The sequence below is a fragment of the Vidua macroura genome, chromosome 16 (genome assembly GCF_024509145.1).
Source record: "Vidua macroura isolate BioBank_ID:100142 chromosome 16, ASM2450914v1, whole genome shotgun sequence".
Taxonomy (NCBI): domain Eukaryota; kingdom Metazoa; phylum Chordata; class Aves; order Passeriformes; family Viduidae; genus Vidua; species Vidua macroura.
Window position 1 is genome coordinate 11,999,425 of NC_071586.1, and position 19,984 is coordinate 12,019,408.

General features: G+C 44.0%; 1 protein-coding gene across 3 annotated transcripts in view; it reads right to left on the reverse strand.

Annotated features, from left to right (window-relative positions):
- The window catches only part of MAD1L1 (mitotic arrest deficient 1 like 1), a 352,719-nt gene that overhangs the window by 117,645 nt on the left and 215,090 nt on the right, over window positions 1–19,984 (reverse strand). For all 3 annotated transcript variants that reach the window (XM_053992178.1, XM_053992176.1, XM_053992177.1), the window contains one exon: window positions 8,009–8,216. In XM_053992178.1, the coding sequence (XP_053848153.1) occupies window positions 8,009–8,216 (208 nt within the window). The remainder of the gene's footprint in view (window positions 1–8,008; window positions 8,217–19,984) is intronic.

Below are 19,984 nucleotides of genomic sequence, written 5' to 3' on the forward strand. Positions count from 1 at the left end.
CAGGGAAATTGTGTCGGCCTGAATTTGAGACATCAGCACAAGCCTTTCTTCTCAATCCTGCTGATGAATGAAAGAGCATTTTCAATTGTGTACATCCAGAGGCCTTGTGGCACATCAGGCCTAATCAAAAGCTGTTCCATGATGCAAAGTGCTGTCAGAGGCAGCTCACAGCACAGCCCCACAGGAGCCAAAGGGCAGCTGCAGATAATACTGCATTTCCTCCCCTTCAGGACTGGAGAGATCTAACAGGAGCATCCCAGCCACCAAGCAGGCCACAACCAAGCAATGAGAGCTCAACTCAAATATCCCAAAACACAAATGCCAAAGTTTACCATAAACAAAGCTCAACAAGCTGCTGGCTTGACTCTGGTTGACGAAGAAACCATCAGCACAGAGGGATATTGAAGAACCTGAGGGATGTAGAAGGACTGTGGCCACAAAGGGTGTTACCTTTCGTGTGGCAGTTTCTGTACAGTACAAATTTGGGGATCTTTTACAAGGATTGTGGGGGTGGGAAGGATTTAAAACACAGAGAGAAGGGTTTCACATCCTTCTGCAGCGCATTGACTTTTCTCCTTGCAAAACCTCTGAATGTCCCCTGAGTAGAACACCTACTTCTTGTAGTTAGAACAACTCTTCCACATGCTCACTTTGTATTTCACTCAGCTACTGATGGACTGGAAACTGGAATCCCAAGTAATCAGGCTCAAAATTACTGTTTCTATTACCAGTTTTTCCTTTACAGCCACATACAGAAGGAAACAGAATACTCCTTGTCCAGGTTTCTCTACACATTTTCTCTTGATTTATCTGCTTCCTGAAGTTACCTCTAACCTTGCTCTCTGCCTATCTGTAATAGTTTCAGCTACCTCTAACCTTCCCACCTAGCTCAACAAAGGCAGCCTCTTCTTCCCCAGATGTAGCACCACACCTTTACTGTGTCAGGACCAAGTAAGGAAAATGCATTTTCCCAGGAAACCAGCAGTCCTCTCCTCAGCTGTATTTTCTTGCAGTGCTACTTATTTCCATTACACCCAGACTCAAATCAGAATCAATAAGCCCAGAGAATCTTCCCTTGGGAGCTTCCTTCCTCATACTGCTACAGAAACCATTGCAGATGTTGTCGCAGTTGTGTTTAAATTTGGTGCTACTCATCACATATACATTTTTATTTTCTTTTCCATTTCCTTCTCTCTCACAACTTATTTTACTATTTTTTCTTTGCCAAAAATGGGTTTTTTATGGACCAAAGCTTCTACTAAATATTTTGCAGTCCATTTCTACACAGCACCTAGCAAGAGGGTAGAAGATGCTTTAAAAAAACCCTTGTAGGCCTTGTTGGAGCTGTATGGAAGTATTATGTAGGCTCACAGGCTGCCTCTCAGAAAAACAGAAATATTGAGTTCTCCAAGAACTTCACATGTGAAATTGGTAGAAAAGGAGGACAGGAAGAAATCCTGCAGCTTTTTTTGCTCTTTGTGAAGGCTAAGTATAGTTTGGAGAGTAACCTTTGACTGACACCAAGTTTTACACATTTACCAGCTACAACAGAACTACTTTACAGAATTTATTACAAACCTCTGGCTCCCTGGACAGCAGACAGAGCCTGAAAGTTCTAACAATGTCTCAGTGGCACCTCCCATCCCTGTTTCACAAGAAGCTGCCAGCTTCAGGCATCCCTGGGGGTTTGTTGGGTCGGCAACCTTTGGCCCCCTTGCAGCACACAGATTACACTGAGCTCAGGGCAAGTCTCTGCTTGTTCAACAGACTCATGGCATCTTGCCACAGGCAGGGCACACTGTTTGCAATATCCTCAGTGCTGCATGACTTCATATCTGTGTTATCACAAAAAAAAAAAAAAAAAAAAAAAAAAAAAAGAGCCTTGGGAATCTTTTTGGATGATGAATACTATATGGGATTAAAGCAATTTTTTTAAAGACCAGAAAACATTTCTTCCAGTCCTTTTGAGATACTGGACTTTCATTCAAACCAGGACCTTTATAGGTGCCTGCAGTGACTTCAGTAGTGCAGAACATTTACCATCAAAGGCACTGTTGCTGAATCAGAACACACAAAAGCTTCAAGGTATTTTCCCCTTACAGCTGCACTGCCCAAATCCATTGATACCATTTAGGGACTCTCCCCTGATCACTGCAACCCTGTCAATATGAAGTACAGGAAATCACAACTCAGCTAGAATTATTTATGAAAACAGGTATATTTAGTAGCACCACCTGGCTATCTCTAGTGCTGGACTGAGACAAAGGGATATGGGTAATAATGAAGGGAATCAAAGTAAGCTCTATTTAAACTATCATCTTATTCCCAGTCTTAATATACCATTCAGGTCCCAGACTGGTCTAAATGTCTTGCAGAAGAGAAAGTAGCACCATAAAAACAATAATAATGAGAATTAGCTGAGAGCCAGAAGGATTGCCCCATGGAGTCAGCACGAGAGGGCAGGCAGCTCTCAGTGGGTCAGGACTGCTGCTAATAACTCTCATCCCTTGTGCTGCTTTCCATGCCTTTTGTGGTTTGCACACTGATGCTATGCAACATCTCGGATGCAGGTAGCAGTAGGGGATGATTTCTTCCCCCATCAAGGATATGTGGCCATCTCTGGAGTGAAAGAGGACAGACCTTCACCAGTGCACAGCAAAGCACCAGAGGCAAAGTCAAGCTCTTTATTAACTTCAGATGAAATTGGGATATGCAGAAAGCAATTTACTGAGATACAGGCAGGGCACAAAGGCTAACATCCTGCTTTTAACAGAAGTCCCTTAACATTTAAAGGCAGCAAATGCTCTGGACCTTTGTGTCTCTTTAGAACAAAGGCAATTCCTTCAGTACGAGTGAAGGGGAACTGGCAGGTTGAACATAAGTGACAGAAGGGTCACCTAATGAATCCTTCCTGTGCTTCAGGATGAGACTGAAGGAGAGCTGCCCTCTGTGCACTCAGCTGGCCCAAGCCCATTTGACCAGTGGGATGCTGGGAGCACTGGCACAAAGTGAGGGATGGAGGCTGCACTTCCACATGTGCACCACCAGCAGCTGAGGTCACGGAAGGATCCTCCATCAGGTGGACTTAGGTCTCATTCACAGGTGCAGCCCTCATCATGTGTGGATTCCCTACACAGATGGCAGGAAGCACCAAGGCTTCCAAGCACCAACAGCTCAGACAACTGTGGATGGAAAACAGCAACTTCTAAATTCCATCTGCTCCTTTTTTGTCACCTTCTGTACTCAGAAACACATTCATCGGAAGCACAAGCACACTGAGACAATGACAAATTTTACCATCTCTGGCTTGTCATTTCAACAAGATTAGATTATTTTAATATGAATTCATTAGCCAATTTAAATCCAATTAAATAAATTTTACAAGGCCCTGGCATGGCTGTGATGCTGGGGACAGCCCCTGCTGAATGCCAGGTGTAGTATCCGTGTTAGGGCCAAACACCTACCTCAGAGTGAGATTCCCCAGTCCTCCAGCAAAGACCCCCTTTTCCCACTTTTTCCCTATCAAGGGGAAAAGGACACTGAAACCATTGAGACAGATGAACAGTTTTTTTTTTATTGGTGGGATTATGATCAAGAAAATAGTTCCAAAGTTCTCCACAGATGGTTGAAATCAGACTTGATTTCCCCATCTTCCTTCCTGGTAGGGGTGCCAGCCTCTCTCTCACCAGAAAGAATATTAAAAGCACTTTTCCTCTTTCTCACAGGGAGAAGCTGCATGAAGAAAGGAACACTCTGGTGCAGCTACAGGACAGCAATAAATCATGAGAGCTCACGGAAAATTCTCATTACTGCATTCTTTTAGTCAGGAACCAGCTTCCATGGATCATCCATTCCTACCTTCAGACACATTACCTTTAAGATAGGAACACAAATGGAGATAAGGAGCACCTGAACCATTCTCTCTCGTTTCTACCTATGCTTTATTACAAATCATTACTTCTCCAGCTCCCCGTTAGCTGCCACCTACATACTTGTTTGCAACTAAGACCCAAATCCATCTCTAGCAGTGTCAGAAATCAAGAGGTCTATCAGGACCCCACAGGGCAAAAAAAGAAAGATCTAAACAGAAATCGCCTGGAGAGAAATGGGGGAAAAAATAGGAAAAGCAATGGAGATAGAAGAAAAAAGTAGAAGATGCAGACTGAAATACAGAAGGGGCAGTGGAGGGAAGGTGTGAAGAGCATGGGAAAGGGAAATGCAGAACTGGAACAGATTTCATATCTGTGCAGCGATGCCCTGTGCCACCTTTCCAAAGCTGTCACAATCTGCATCCCTGTTTTCGAGGCAGGAGGACTCGGAGCCTCTCCCCAGATGGCTGTCTGACCTTGGTGCTCCCTGCTCTTACACAGCCCAGCAGAGGAACACAGCACTCACAGAGCTCCAGCCCACACCCTGAGCACAGCACCCACAGCCCTGCCCCCCAACACCCCAGGAGCCTGCACTGGCAACCTGTATTTTGGAAAAGGACAGGATGTTGTTAGAGCTCTCCATAGGTCCCCATCTGAACAGAGACTGTTATGGCATAAATGAGAGGAAAGGGCCACTGAACCACGTGGCAAGTTGCCAGGCTGTGCTGCAGCCTCCAGCAGTTATGCTCAAAGAGATTTAAAGTCCAGCATAACCTTGATTTTTAATAGAGTCACATTTAATGAGCTTTAACGTCCACAGTAATAATTTTCTTATTACCTATGCAGGAGTTGGAAATACAATCAGAAGAAATGTGCTGCACTCCAGTCCAATGAAGGGATTTAACAATGGCCAATACATTTATTATCAAAACCATCAACATCATTGTCCTTAATGCCTTTTTTTGGTTGGTATAATTATAATTCTGTGAACCATAAGCATAGCTGTTGCATACCACATAAGCTTGCTGGATGCATCAAACCTGGCTGGCTGGAGGCCACCCAAATCCCTCACCTCGCCAAGCAGCCAGTCAGGTTACATGGCAAAACAGGACAATAAAATCTTACATTTACTTCTATCTGTCTAAAGGCAAAATGCAAACTTACATATGACCTTTGTTGTCTTTCCAGCTTTTATCCAGACCCTTCCTACTCTGTCCTTGCTCTCTTTTCACCCCATTCTGCTCTGACACCAGGGACCTCCCACCTCAAAAGCTCAGAGAAGTGAATTTGCCTCTTGTGTGTATCACACGAATGAGCAAGATAAACAGATGGGGACTGCAGCTGACAGAGAGGGGTGTAAGAAAAGCTCCAATTCTTGTTATTTTTGTACAGAAACAGCTTCACAAAGCTCACAGAAATCTGCTCCCTTATCATGCACAACAAACCTCCCTCCCTGGGGTAGCCAATTGGACAGTGACAAACAAAGCAGAGGGAGTTTCTGCCACATGCTCCCCACTTCACACCTTGAAAATACACTGAAGCAGAAGGCATGTGGCAGCTGTTCCTGTGGGCTGAGCTAAGAAAACAGCAAAAGCTGGATCTTCCATGTCTTACCCAGAGGGAGACAGTGTGAGTTTTCTGGCCACACAAATCCATGTTGGTGAGCCACTGCTGAACAGCTGCTGTATCCACACTGCGGATGCAGGATGGAGTCAATGCAGAAATGGATGCAGCCTGCACAGCACACTTGATCAGCTGCCCCCAAACTCACTGGGAGCTCTCCCTGCTCCAGCAAGGAGACCAAATCTGGCATTCACCTGGCTAATTTAAAGCCAGCTCAGAATAACCCAGTAACCTTGTGGTCAGCACTGTAACACCCTCAGCATCTCCTCACATCCCAACACTTGCATCTGACTTTGCTGCTGAACGCTCCCACAGCAGAAACAAGAGCTTAGGTGCATTTATGACAACGTGCCCTGTGCATGACAGTGATGCACACAAGCACATGAACTACAAGAAAAAATGCCCAAGATCTTTCCACATAACCTGGCTTCCTATACCTTCACCCTGTCCTCAAAGAGAGTCATCCCCAGGGCTGCTCCAGCCTTCAACAGCTTTTTCCCATTTTGTTTACAAGAACCACTTTCAGATGCACTTATAGGCACTCTGAGAATCCAAAGGGCCCTCCTGTGACTTTGGTAAATGACACTGAAGTACTTCCCACCCTTCTAAGTTCTGAACCTGATGCTCTCTTCCATCTGAGCTGGTTACCAGAAGTCAGAATGATGTAGCTTGGGACTGGGGTAAAAGGAAAAAAAAAAAAGAAATCACATACATGAGGTTGGAAATACCCTGAAACCCAGTGAGCTGTTTGTTTTCCTGTTGGAATCAAAGGCAGAAGAGAAAACAGCTTTAAAAATGCATCCCTTCTGAGCTAACAACAAACCTGGTAACATCCCAGCACAGAGGCACCTCACAAACAGCTAAAAGCAGCTGCACGGAAAGGCAGCAGAATAATAATTCTAACACATGACAGGAGGCACACGTGAGGAACACATTCCCCCAGAAGAGATGGTCTAATTACTGCAGATGATACCCCAGAGGTTCATCCATCAGTGACAGAGACACGGGGCTGACCCCACCTCTGCAGCCTCTCTGCCCCTGCCCTCCCTGGGCACTGTCAGCCCCTGGACCTGCAGCAGCAGATGTGCCTGGTACTCGGGATATAAGGACAGACAAGGGCACTGGGCAGCTGCATCTACTGCAATTTAAACACCTAAACCACAGTGCATTTCAAATTCAAATTGCAATGCAAGAGCTATCCCCAAGAACTGCCCACTGGGGGTCTGAGACTGGAAGCTCCTACAGACAATAGTCTTCTTAAATGTTTGCCAAGTGTTTCATGCTTGTGCATCTGTTACAGCATCCACTAAGAGGAGTGACAGAACTGTCACTTACTTGTAACATGCAGTGAGCTCGTCACGTTATAAACCACCCCATCTGCACTTCTCACCATCACATTTTTAAGGCTATATAGAACTATAATCCACTATGAGATGCTGGAACAAACACATTCTCAGCAATAATGAAGTGCCATTGTTTGAGCGATAGGAAAACAGACAGGCTACTTTCTGATCATTTCAGTTTCATAACAGAGAAAGATGTTGTCTTTTGTGCATTTTCTTTAAATCAGGGCTCTGTCCTTTTGTGGGTCTGAAGCTTCCAGCACTTGTGACCTTTGGGAAAAGCTCTGCTCTTTCAGTCTCATCTGAGAGATGATCCTGACCTCCAGACATTGACCATGTACGTGCAGTTGGGACACACCAGGTTTGCTCCACACAGACCTTCAGTCCTCTTTCATTTTTCTCTTCTCTAACAAATTGTTTTGAGGCCATGAGAGAGTTACAGCTGTAACTTCTTCTGGGCTTTTCAGCATAAGTTGATTCTGCCTGGTCCCTCACAGTGTTACAGGTGATGGGTTAAGCTTCATCGATATCCTTACCTTGATTTTCAGAGTTTGAGAGTATGTCTGGAGGTGCTGATTTTTGGGGTTGCTGCACTAAAAAGTCTCACTCAGGTATGTGAAAGGAAGACAGACTGTACTGGAGTGCCACAGATTCTATGAAATGTATTTAGCTCAGTGAAAGATGTACCCTGCTTTCATGGAGTATTGAATGTAGCTGTGATTAATGGGGCACATATACACTGATAAACAATATTAATTTGTTTTAAGTCAGGTCTGAAAAGATTTCAACCACTTGCTTCCCTGCAGCTATGAAAGTTATTTCCTGCTGTCTGTACTACCTCAAGGGCTAAACCAGCCCTGAAAGGAAGGAAATATTTCCTTTCACTCTGTCGCCTGCACCAGCCTATGAAGGCTGTTGTATTGGTATTTCACTCATCATGAGTAAATGATATGAATTATTATTATTTAGCCTTACCACCCACCCTCTACCACCCTGCCCCAGGATTGCCACCACACATCCACTCTCTCCTGCATCAACCCAGCTTTTTTCATTTTCCACATAACCACTCCATCAAGCACACTGTCTGCAATGCCTCCATCTGCTTCTGCACTCAGTTCCTCTGGCAACACGGATGAATAAATGCATCCCCAGGACCAGAAGCCAGCAGCCTACCTGCAACTTCTTGTGGGGACTGAAAACCCCCAACTCCTTCCAGATTCCCAGAGATGGAGCCGCCTCCTTTGAGCACCCGCACGAGCTCCCGCAGCCTTTCACACTCCTCCTGCAGCTGCTGCTGCTCCTCCTTGCGCTGCTGCTTGGCCAAACTCATCGGGTTCATGCTGAAATGGAGAACTTTGGTTCTGCTGGGGTCGTAGTCACCCTGGGTGGCAGGAAAAAAAAAAAAAAAACAAAAGCACATTGAGTAACCAATCCAACCTCCAAGTTCACCCGACCTGTACCACTCTGTGAAATAAAAAAATGTTACAGCAGAAATGAGGTGACATTTATGCAGTGACAAGGTTTTATTACAATAGTTGAAGGCAGCCAAACCCAGTATTGTTTCTCCTTCACTTGCTATTCCATCTTTAAAAAAACCCTGAAACAAGGGTTGCAACAAAGCAATGAAACAACAAACAAACAAAAAGTAACCAAACCAGAAAAACCCACTGAAACACGCACTTAACAGAACTCATTCCCTGGCTGATGCTTCCACAGTCAAATTTAACTCCAGAAATGAAGTTTTATAGCTGTATTTAAAATCTCTTGATAGCAGGAGATTATAATGAACACCCAAACACACCCTTCAACTACAGCAGGACACCCAGTGCCAGCCTGATTTATTGCTTATATGAGCCAGCAACATCCATGGCATCCAAAGGTGGAGTCATTAGTAAATTGTATCAGCTCATCCCAAGCAAGGGAACAGATATTCCATTCCTTTTTTCTCAAAGGAGAGTTGTATTTACAGCAGCTTAAATAGTCAGTCAAGCCCTAAGATGGCAAATTAATATTCTTTCAAAGAGAGAGGAAAACACTGATGCTTCATTTGTGATTTCAGAGAGACAATTTTCATATAAACTACAGGAAGCCTCACAACCATAAATGCAGTAAAACATGTGCTAACGCTGGCTGCCACGGCACTCTGCCCAGCTGAAACCCTATAGCAGTGCCTGCATAAAAAGCTATTTTATATGGTAATATTTTTCCTTCAATTAAATCTCGGGACCTAAAGTGATTTTGTAAACATTAATTAACCCTCAAGAGCAGCATGAGGTAGGTATTATCCCAATTTTATAATTTCATTTCCATTAAAGACGTGATAGAACTTTATGTGGAGTTTTTTTCCATGCAAACCAGGGCAGGGACTGAGCGACTTCATCCTGCATTGCTGGTCATTGCTGGTAAGAGACCCCAGAAGATCCCACTCTCAAACATCTTTTATTGAAAATACTCTCTATTCTCATAATGTGAAGCTTTTCATCAGGCAGTGAACTGCTGAAACTCACTGGCCCAGAGCCTGGCAACAGACACACAAAGGCATCAAAAATGGGTTTGACAAATTCAAGGACAACAGCTCCATAACTGGGCCATGCCAGGGCAGGACATGTGAGAATCTTCCAGCATCTCTGGTTGCTGGAAGAGTGCTGGAGAGCATGGACAAATCTGTGGGCTTTCACAAAATAGCAGCTTCAATCATTGTGGTCCAAGATGCTCTTCTGGGATTTTCCTCCCAGAGATAAAAAAAAGAGGAGTGTGGTGGTTCCTCATAGCTACTCTGAGAAACCAGTTTGACCACAGCTGTGCATCTGGTTAGGAGAGAGTCACTGTTCCACAGTGTAAGTGCAAGTTGCAGAGAGAGGAGATCACATGTGTATGTCCCTCCCAGGCCAAGAAGTGGTGGGAGGAACTCCCAGAGCTCTGCCCTGGTCCAAGAGCTCACTCCAGGGAGCTGGGAAGAGTCAGGCATGGAAACTCAGGTCCCCTTCCCAGCTGTTTGCAGTCTCCACAGTCAGAACTATGTGGTCTCCCAACCCTTGGCCACACACTGAGCAGGTGATGCACGTTCTCCTACTGCCCAAGCCTCACTTCAGGGACCTCAGAAACACCTGGGAGGGCAGCACTGCCCTGCAGCCCCACAGCAACAGGGCTCTGTGACCCCATTTCCATAGCCAGGCTGAGACAAATCTCCCTTAATTGCCAAGCAGGCAGCTGAGGCCAAAAGAAGAATCCCACCATCAGCCTTGATCGAGAGAAATTCAGGTAAGACCTGAAGGACACAAGCAGCATCTTGGAGATGTCAAACAGAGGGAGAAGGAAGACAGCAGCAACACCAGCTCATTAGATATATTTTCCCCAGCACTCACTGGCATTTACAAACCTGCTTTTGCACTCAGCTTGTTACCTTCTCCTGCTATTTGCACTTCAGGACTCCTCCAGACAGGTCAGGGCACTCTTCACTCTCGTGTTTGTCTTTCAAGGGAAGACATTCAACTCCAAAGTTTGCAACAGGGCTTACTCTGGCTGGTAGGAGGATGCTCCAGTGTCAGCTGTGGATCCCAGTTTTCCTTGGGCAGCTGCTGGTGCTTCTGACCAGCTGGGAAGGGCCCTGTCTCCCTTGCCAAGGTCAAGCAGAGCTCCCAGCTCCTCATCCTGGCTGCCAGCACATTCCAGCTGCAGTGCAGGGATCACCATTGCTGCAGACACAGCAGCAGGATCCCTGTGTGAGGAAAGCCTTGCACACCTGGAGACTGCTGCTACCTCCCTGCTAGGGCTGCTGTTAACCCACACTGCACTAATCTTTTTATTCTGTAGGTTGTTTACTCTTTTCCCTCATCTATCTGGCCTTTCTATAAAGCCCTGCCATGAAGCTGCAGTGCTTTGACTCTTACAGGTCTTTCAGACCATTTATCCTCTCCTTTCATAACATGCCCCCCTTGAAAAATGTTGCTCTAAAACTCATCACCAGGACTCAGCCTTATTTTCACAGTTTACCAGCTCTCCTCAGCACATCAGTCTGAAGCTTCACTGAGACAAGAGAATCTCTTAAAAACCCACAGTGCAATGAAGGCAGTGGCAGAATCCATCTCATTTAAAATTTCTGGGAGATCACTAACATATTTGCTATGCTACTCACATTTTTGGGCTAGGGGCAGTAGCTTTCTCTTTCTTCTACACAGCACACATCAAACCAGTACATTTCTCCCTACAGCTAAAATATTAGTGCAGCTGGTTTATATTATAGCAATGCCTAAAAGAAACCAAGTGAGACAGGGATCCCAGCATGCCAGGTCCTGTACAAACCCCACAGGGAACTGCCAGCTAAAGCCCAAAAAGCAGACAACAAAGCCTGAAGGAGCAGTATGTGAGGGGAGTGCGGGTATGGAAAGATGCAGTCTCTGGTTCCAGGTTCCTCAGCAGCATGGAAGAAAAGAAAACACACCTTCAGAGCTGCTCCTCCTCACCACCAGACCATGCTGCCACCTCACAGTCATACCAAGCAGTCTCCATCAAATTTACTGGCACTCTCTGGAGTTTCAAATGCAGGAAGCTTTCCATGGAAACGGTGCAGACCAGAGGCAGTGTCTGATGAAAGGGATAGGTCTCATGTGTAGGTAATATAGAAAGTCAAAACAGTATCACAGCTGGGGACATTTGGAGTGTTTTTCCCAAATTTCTGAAGGTTGAGGGTGACTTTGGGTCTTGAAAATGAGTGGTTGAGGGTTGGCTCTATGAAAACCCATGGCTAGAAACTGCTAAATATAAGAGACAGCAAAGCAGCATTAAAATCTCACTAGCATTTGATGGACATGAAACCCTAATGCTGGTAGGAAACCAGGGACTGAAGAAAGCAAACAACATCCTCCTGGAATCCCTTTCATTCTGGAAAATGTAAATTGCTGTTTTTCTCTGTCAACTGCACTTCCAGCTACAATAAATTAGTCTTACTGATCATAATTTTGTCCTTTCAGTTGTGCAGCAGAAGCCTGGAGAATTGTTTCAGACACTGCGAGAGAAGACCTAAAACAGATTTTCCCATTTAGGAAATAATTTCTGATCTTAGGTGACTGAAGAGGAAGACCAAACAGTGGCATTTGAAAGGCAGGCACAGAAGAGAAAGCCACGTTCCTTAAACAGGAGCTGGGACTCCCCAAACAGCTGCCCAGGCACAGCTCCAGATGCTGCTTCTGTGCTGAACCAACACATGCAAGGAGGTATTGCTTAGCAGAGTTAAAAAGCATCTTGTAACAAACAGTAATGTATCCCTGGTTTCTCCAAGAAGTGTGAAAATCGTGCTGCAGATTTGGAAACTTGGCCTGAATGTGAGGTTTGACCAAACCCACTTAAGCTCATTAAGTTCCTTTAGATGGAAATGTGGGACATTTGGGCGCTGCAATCAGTGTATGACCTACAGAGCTCTGCTGGAAAGCCATCCCATCCCTGGCTCTTTCAGCAGTAACTTGGTAGCTTGTTTTGCTCATCAGCACATCATGGCCAGTGTCTCAGAGAGCAAAGATTATACATTACTGCCAGTTTCTCAGCAGCATCCTCTCTTTATCTCTGTTTTCCAATACCTTAAAAACCTTAAAATACCAGAAATTTTACCTTAAAAACCAGAAATTGTAGAGATTCTGAAGAGTAAATGACTTGGACTAAAGAGAACTGCTGGCATTCATTGATTCTTCTTTTCAGGAATAACATTGAACAAGTAATTCAGATTTGTCACAAAAATGTACACAGAGCTGCAGTTTAGGGTGAAGCAATAAATACCTTGATTGATTGCAACCAAACCTAGTTGGCACTTAAAAGTGAATTACTCATTCCTGGAAAGCAAGAAGTTAACTAGCTGATTTGGAGCTTAAGGCAGCAAAACCTTTTTTTTTTTTTTTTTTTTTGCTCCCAGAAGGGCACTGGACATTTTATAGAGATGATTTGTTGATTTCACGTGTTAATAAGCTCCACAATTTGTGAAATAATGTTGTTTTGATGCATTATCCTCAGCCTTACAGACATATACCCCAGGGTTTCCACAAGGGAAACTCTCTCATGAACCACCCCATTGCTGCTGTCCCAACTGTGGAGTCACTGTGTGAGACAAACACTGCAGATGCCACACACAAATACTGGCTTAATGCAGCACGTTCCAAGCACACTCTGGCAGAACTATTTAGTAAGACTCTGGCTATCAATAAACTTTCTGACAAAAGACTTTTGAAAAAAGAATTTGCAACAGGGCCAATTTGTCATCTAGAACCGAGGTACAAGCTCAAGTCAGATGCTGCTGCCTCCCCTCTCACTTCCATCTTCCAGCTTGAAAAAAAACCACCCCAGGGAGATAATTGTGCTGATGCTATGTGTCATTTTTTAAAACTATGTTATCACCAAACAGTCAGCATGTTGGTCTACGTGTTGAAATTACAGCTCAAAAACTTCCTAAGTAATCTGCCCATTAGGGAAGAATCAGTCAAGTGCCAAAGCAATGAATGAAGACAGGACTGCTTTAATCTCTGAAAAACAGAAACTTTTCCTTTAGAAGAGGAGTTGTTTAAAAGAACAATGAAAGCTGCCAGTGACAGCACCTTGAAAAGGGATGAACTTATTTTGGCATTTCTCCTCCTGGTTGTTTGAAAACTGCACAGTCCCAATTCAGCGATGTCTTTCTCCAGGAGCTATAAAAGCTTTTCTCTCTACTCTGCTCACTTTCACAGGCACACAGGTAAGAATAAAGTACTTAAAACCATGTGGACCACTTTACATTTGATGAAACATTCAGTGCTTAACAACTCCATTTATGGTCTGTTCATCTGCTGCAGGTATTTCTGATCAGAAGGCACAGCTGCTAGCAAAGGGAATAGTTCCCATTGGTGTGAATATGTTTATCTAACATCACTAATGAAATTAAAGAAGTCCATACATCCCAAAAAAGGCACCGACAGTCAGGATACAATGTCAGCAGGCACTGTGAAGGATTTTCAGCTGACTTCACATCCTCACAAGCTCCTTCTGTTTAATGCTTTGGCGAGCAAAATCATCAAAACCCATAGATGGGGTTGACACACCCTTAAGTACCTCATTTTTTCAGTCTTGGTATCTATCAGCCTTAAAAGATTGTGATTTCTGAGCAGCACAATAAATTCTGGTGGAGCATATGGACAGCTGAGCTTAATCACTGCTGGCTGGCAATACAACAGCTTGTGCTTGGCCCTGCTGAGAAAAGGCTGGTGATTGGAAGCTCTTCAAGGAAAGGACCATTTCGTCCCAACGCGACTCTCGCGCACGGTGAGAGCCACCCAAACACTGCTGCCTCCTGAGCTAAGGAATTTCTTCCCATGCTGCCTTCTTAAGAGAGAAATCTCCAAGTTTTCTGGGCTGGGACAGGTTATTCAGTACTGGAGAACTGAAATAGAAATGATTTAAGGAGCTTAGTAGATTATATCAGCTTTAAATGGGTCAGTAGTTACCTTGGAAGAATTGTTGAAATAAAGACTGCATCTAGTTGTAGGAGACAGATGGGAAAGTTTCTTATGTACAGATATAAAACATAAAGCATCAGTTGGGGGGATGGTGGAAGAGACGTGTTTGAAAAGCATCCAGCTGGCCAGGGAATGCTCTTGCTTCCATTTACTACCTCTTGTAGGCAAAAGAGTAACTTAAATTGTAAACACCAACACACAGCAGGTGATTGGGTACATGCAGGTGGTCAATGTCCAAATCTGAACTTTTGAACTCTTGAGCAGAGGATGGAACTTCACTGCTGGCACAGCCTGGGGGTACTCTCTGGTAAATCCTGGACTAAAACAGAGGTGGCACATCTTGAATCCCCCAAAGATAGGACAAAATGTGCCAAAATGTTACTCAAGGTTTCTGGTTAGTCTTTCACTGTGTCAGGCTGCAGCTACAGAATTCTTGCAAAATCCAGGTTTCTGATGCTAGAAGAGCTGACACTGTTTTTGGGAACCTACAGGTTTACTCTTGGGATTCAGTGCCTCCTCCTGACTATGGATCCTTTACACAGCTTAAGTATGCCTTTCCCAAGGCTTGAGGTTTCTGGAATGACTGTCTGGCTTCACTGCAAACATGTGGTATTTGTGGGTAAACACAGCCACACAGGCTTTGCACACAGCTAATGAACACCCCGTTGCTTCCACTGAATTATGAAAGCAGACAAGTCACATATCATTAGAAGTCATCTTTGAATGTGTTTATCTTCAGCTTACAGTTAATGGCTCAGCATTTATGTCAAGAATTGTCTGCTGTTAGTCCTGCATCAATACCCATCAGAAATTTCACTCAAAGATGGAGAAGAAAAAAACAGTGGGAAGGCAAAATTGGAATTTATCACCTGAAAGGCACATGTAAGGTCCTCAACAACTACAGCTCCTGCTGTAGTAGCTTATTAACTAGAGCCTGCTTGGCTATTCAGGTGAGCAGCTTCTCCTGATCTTCCTAAATTTTAACTTTAACAGCTTAAAAAAAAATTGGTTTTCTCAACTCTCTCATACAAAAGGCTATTGGAGGCATTTCTGTACCCAGTACAAGGCAGCCTCAGAAAGCTTAATCCTACCTCAGGAAATTCCATTTTAATGGAAATTCTGTTTCTTGGTTTTGTTCTTTTTGTTTCTTTGCTCAGGCTTGTTAAAGTGATTAGAGTAATACCCAAAGTAAACTGCATCCCAAAGAATTCCCTCTGAACCCAGTGCACAAAGCACAGCACGCTCACCAGCCCCAGCTCCCTCTGTCACACAAGATAACCACACCAAGGGATCTTTAAAGTCTGTGGAACAGGAGCTGTATTAACAAAAATGGATTGCAAAGATGAGGCAAAGCTAACTAACAAATAAGCAACAACCACCACCTGCTCCTTGTAGCTTTGCCAGTACGTGCATGCTTGACATCAGAAACAGTTGTGGGGGAAAGAAATGAAAAACAGAAGGTGCTGGATGTTGGGAAAAGGCTCATTTGTTCCCACCAGGTCTCATGGCGCTTCCCTACCCTTTTTCTCTCTCCATGTTTTTTTTTTGTGTGCATCTGCACACACACAGCACTGAAACCTGGCAGCAGAAATTCACTTGGGCAACCTTTCCATCGTTATCTTAGCCAGTTAGTGCAACACCTGCTACTTCTTCCACAAAACAGGAAGATCTTTCTCCTTGCCCAGGTGACGCTACCTCTTGTTCATACACCTTGATTCAGGCAACCTTTCACCTCTGGCCTCCTGAACATCCACATCAGTCATTTCCAGGACAGTGAAGACACTCTGTGTTAGCCTGAGTTATGCCTCTTCACCCCCTGTAAGTCCTCCACCAGCACAACAGATTCCACATTCTTGCTCTCAGGAGCAGTGAGTAATCCCACATCCACCTTCCCCACTCCATTAGCAATGCCACCTGGAACAGCTGCTCCTCCCACAAAGGCTTCTACAGGGGTTTTTCTCTTCCTTCCTGAGCAGATCTTCCACACTATCCACACTCATTGATATTCCTCCCTATGGCCTCTTTCACCAAAGCATCTACAGCAAATTAGCAATGAGACAGGGAGGTGGCTGGAGTTAGGTTGTATCACAGACAAAAAAGCTCTAATCACCCTAATCACACTGCTCTAACACCAGACCATATCTTTGGGTACAACATGTAACACATTTTCGACACTGCTACAATGGGAGCAATAAAATAAAATGTCTTAGCTGTGGTGTGGAAGCCCTTCAGGTACTTTTAAAAGGAGATCTGTTTTCTATATCTCTTTCAAATGTGTTCTTCCCTGGAGGATGCAAGACTGTAATTTGCATTGAGTGAGGCATTCAGATGAGGTCTGGGATGCAAACAAACGTGACAAGAAGGTTAAGAGTCAGGACAGAGAGACATGGAATGGCATGAAGCTGGGATAATCTAAAAGAAAAAATGTATCCAAATGTTCACTGTCCTTTTCAATTGCTGTTCTTCCTTTTATTGAAATGGAAGAAAATCATAGTCTGCTCTAGGATAGTTTGTTACCACCTAGAGACTTGAATTCCAGGGTTTCTACACTAGTTTTTTTCAAGTCAAGGATTTCTGTCTTTCCTGAGAACAAAGTCCATAAAAAGTTGCTATTATTTACAGTCTAGGAGCATGCAAAGGAGACCTGTGCTGGTTCAAAAATCTCTGATAAAGACACTGAAAATAAAAAGCACATAGGTTCTGAAAACAGCCCCAAAGAGCTTATAGTGTGAGTTATAAAAATTCCTCTTCAGAGATAAGTCTTAACTTTATATGGTGAGAAATGCTGGCTCTCACGGATCTGAATTTCAAAAAAACATTCTATCAACTTTCCCATACAAATGAAGTACCTTTGGTTGAGACTGTTGTTGAGAGGTGTCAGACCAAACCTAGGTTTTCAAGAGCAGTACGCACCGTTTACCAAAAAGTTTAACTATTTCTTTGTTGCTCTCTTTTTTATTCTGCAACATGCACATACAGTTACTGTTCAGTAGACCAGAAAGACAGGAGACACTTGAAGTGAGGTTTTTTTGTAGTATTCACTCCAGTTCAGATATTCAGCGACTCAAAGCTTTCCTTCCTGACAACGCCCTATAAATCTTGCTTTAATGACTCCATAATTCTGTGTTTCCTGGTAAAGCTCTACTTTGGAATGAATTCAGATGGGACTTCAAGAAGAGATCCCAGAGGAGAAAAGCAACACAAATTGGCTGTGCTAAACCAGGACCCTCAGTGTCCAGATAGGAAGGGAAGAGTCAGAATGAAGTATGACAGCAGAGGTCCCGCTCTCAAGACTTTATAAAGCAAAGTGAAACTGCAATGTAATAGGATTTTACAGTTAATGGATCTCATTAGCAAAAAGCAAAACCTCTACGGGTATTTTTTTAAGATACTATCTGGTATAAAAAGAAAGATGCATAATTAAAAATTATGTAAAAGCCTTCATGGAAGCATCAGAGTTCATCTGAGCATATAACAGCCTGAAAAACAAGTGACAAGTAGTCAGTAGCTGTCAATCACATTGTGTGTTTGCACAGCACACACATGGCAGAGGCTGGATGCTGAGGTCAACCACAACAGCAATGCTGAATCTCCTAAAGGCTTTAAGTGCCCAGGACATTTTGATCCTGTAATTTAATGCATATAAAAGTACTATTATATGTCCTTGCACGTCTAATTCCAACCTGGCAGGGTACAAATCAAACCCACTGCATTTGAGTGAATGAAGGAGCACCCTCAGCCTTGGCTGCCCCTCTGAGCTAACCCACCACCATGAACAGATTCCTGCCTCAAGCTGGAAGCATTTCCACTCCAAGAGCAAGTCAAGTTCCCTTTCCCATCACACAGAAACTGTGACAGACACAAGTGCTTTGGAGGACTCATTTCTGACAGTCTCCTCAAGCAGCTGGGCAGCGTCAGAGTGGGATTTACAGCAAATGTGTTGCAGGTTAAACAAGCTCCAGTGCAGCCTCTCCCTGCGAGGGGTTATCGCCTCCCACACACCTTCTGCTGTGGCCAAGCAGACGGGGAAAAGCAGGAAAACAAAACATGTCCCTGCAACACACCGAGGGGAAGAGCAGCTACAGCAGAACTGCCAAGTTTTATTCATTTTGTCGCTGTCACTTCATACTGATGTGGTGGTTGTCTTGCCCCTGGGGAGAACTCATCTTCCCCCACATCACCTCAATGTCCAACCAGGTACAGGTAGAAATTCCTCTAGTAATGGATAACTGGGTAGAGGGAAAAGTGAGAACGCTTCCAACATCTCAGAAAAACATGTATCCATGTATGTACCATCCTTTTATCCATGCAGTCACCTACATTATTCACCATGAGGAGTCACAGCAGGTTCCCTTAGTTGTCTTGAGCAGGCAGAACCCTCTTCTGTTTGCTCTGCTCTTTCTCAAGTAAGAGACCTGAGTGTCTAAAATATCCAAATATCGATGCAGATGGTACATTCTCTTCTATCTCCTCTGGGCAAATAGACAAATGTTTGGTTTTCCCTCCCTTTTCACCATTTGATCAGGTTAATTCTTTTAAAAATTTAAGCAAGTTGTAGGATCCCTAATGAAAAGAGCTCTTTTCCCCTTCTCTAGAGGCATGAAAAAGCTCTCCTCCATCTCGTTCCTGCTCCCCACCTTGTGATGATTACCTTTTTGCCCCAGGCTTCCTCACCCAACTCCTTGGAGAGCTGGACTCTGCTCCCGTGGTCCCTATGCAGAAGGGCATCACTTTGTCTCCTTTCATTCCTTGAATATTAAAAGTTTCTACAGACTTGGGATTAACAAACATTAGAGATGTCCCAGGCAGTGAGAACAGGGCTGTCATGGAAGAGGTTGCTGTGCATACAAAGAAACCCTCAACTAGAAGAGTCAGCAATGCAAGGAGAATTAACAAGCACAGTTGAATAACCCTAAATCCTCATGCATATTTATAAACTACATCACATCAAAACTAAATCAATACCTTCACTAGTTACATATGGCCTGAGAAAGCAGGAGCTGATAACTTGGTTGTGCTTTGCCCATTGTACTGACAAGACCCAGAAAGTCACAGGAGTAAATTCCTGGGCTGTGAAGGGGGAATTTCAACCTCTAACATCACAGGGTAAGATGAAGCAGAGAGGAGAGAAGGAGCAGCCACCCACAGATGACACAAGAAATTCACCTGAGCCTTAGCAATGGAGCAAAATTTCAGTTTAAACCCTTCTATTCCTATGACAAAGAGAAAGAGAAGAAATTTCTCTCTGGCAAAAGAACAGGTTTCACAATTTCAGCTGCATCTCTGTAGGTGACCTGAACTACATCCCCCAACATTTCATACCCCACGAGAGGCTGGGTGAGACTGTTCACATGGGGACTTCCATCAGCACAACCATCTGCTTAAATATCCCTTCTTGGCTTTCCCTGAGGGAAAATACTTCTTGGTTGCCTGCAAAGCTTCAATTACTATTCATGTCTTTTCAAGTAAATGCAGTTTGAACCAAAGATATGGGAAAATGCTTTATAAAGTCACACTGGGATCACCAACCCATTAGCAAAATGTCTCTGTCAAACACACTAAACCTGACTTACATCACTTCAACCCCAACAACACATTCTCCTTATTCAGGCTTAGACTGCTGTGAAGTTGAGCCAAACCCAATTTGAATCTACCTTGAATTATATTTAGTAGACAC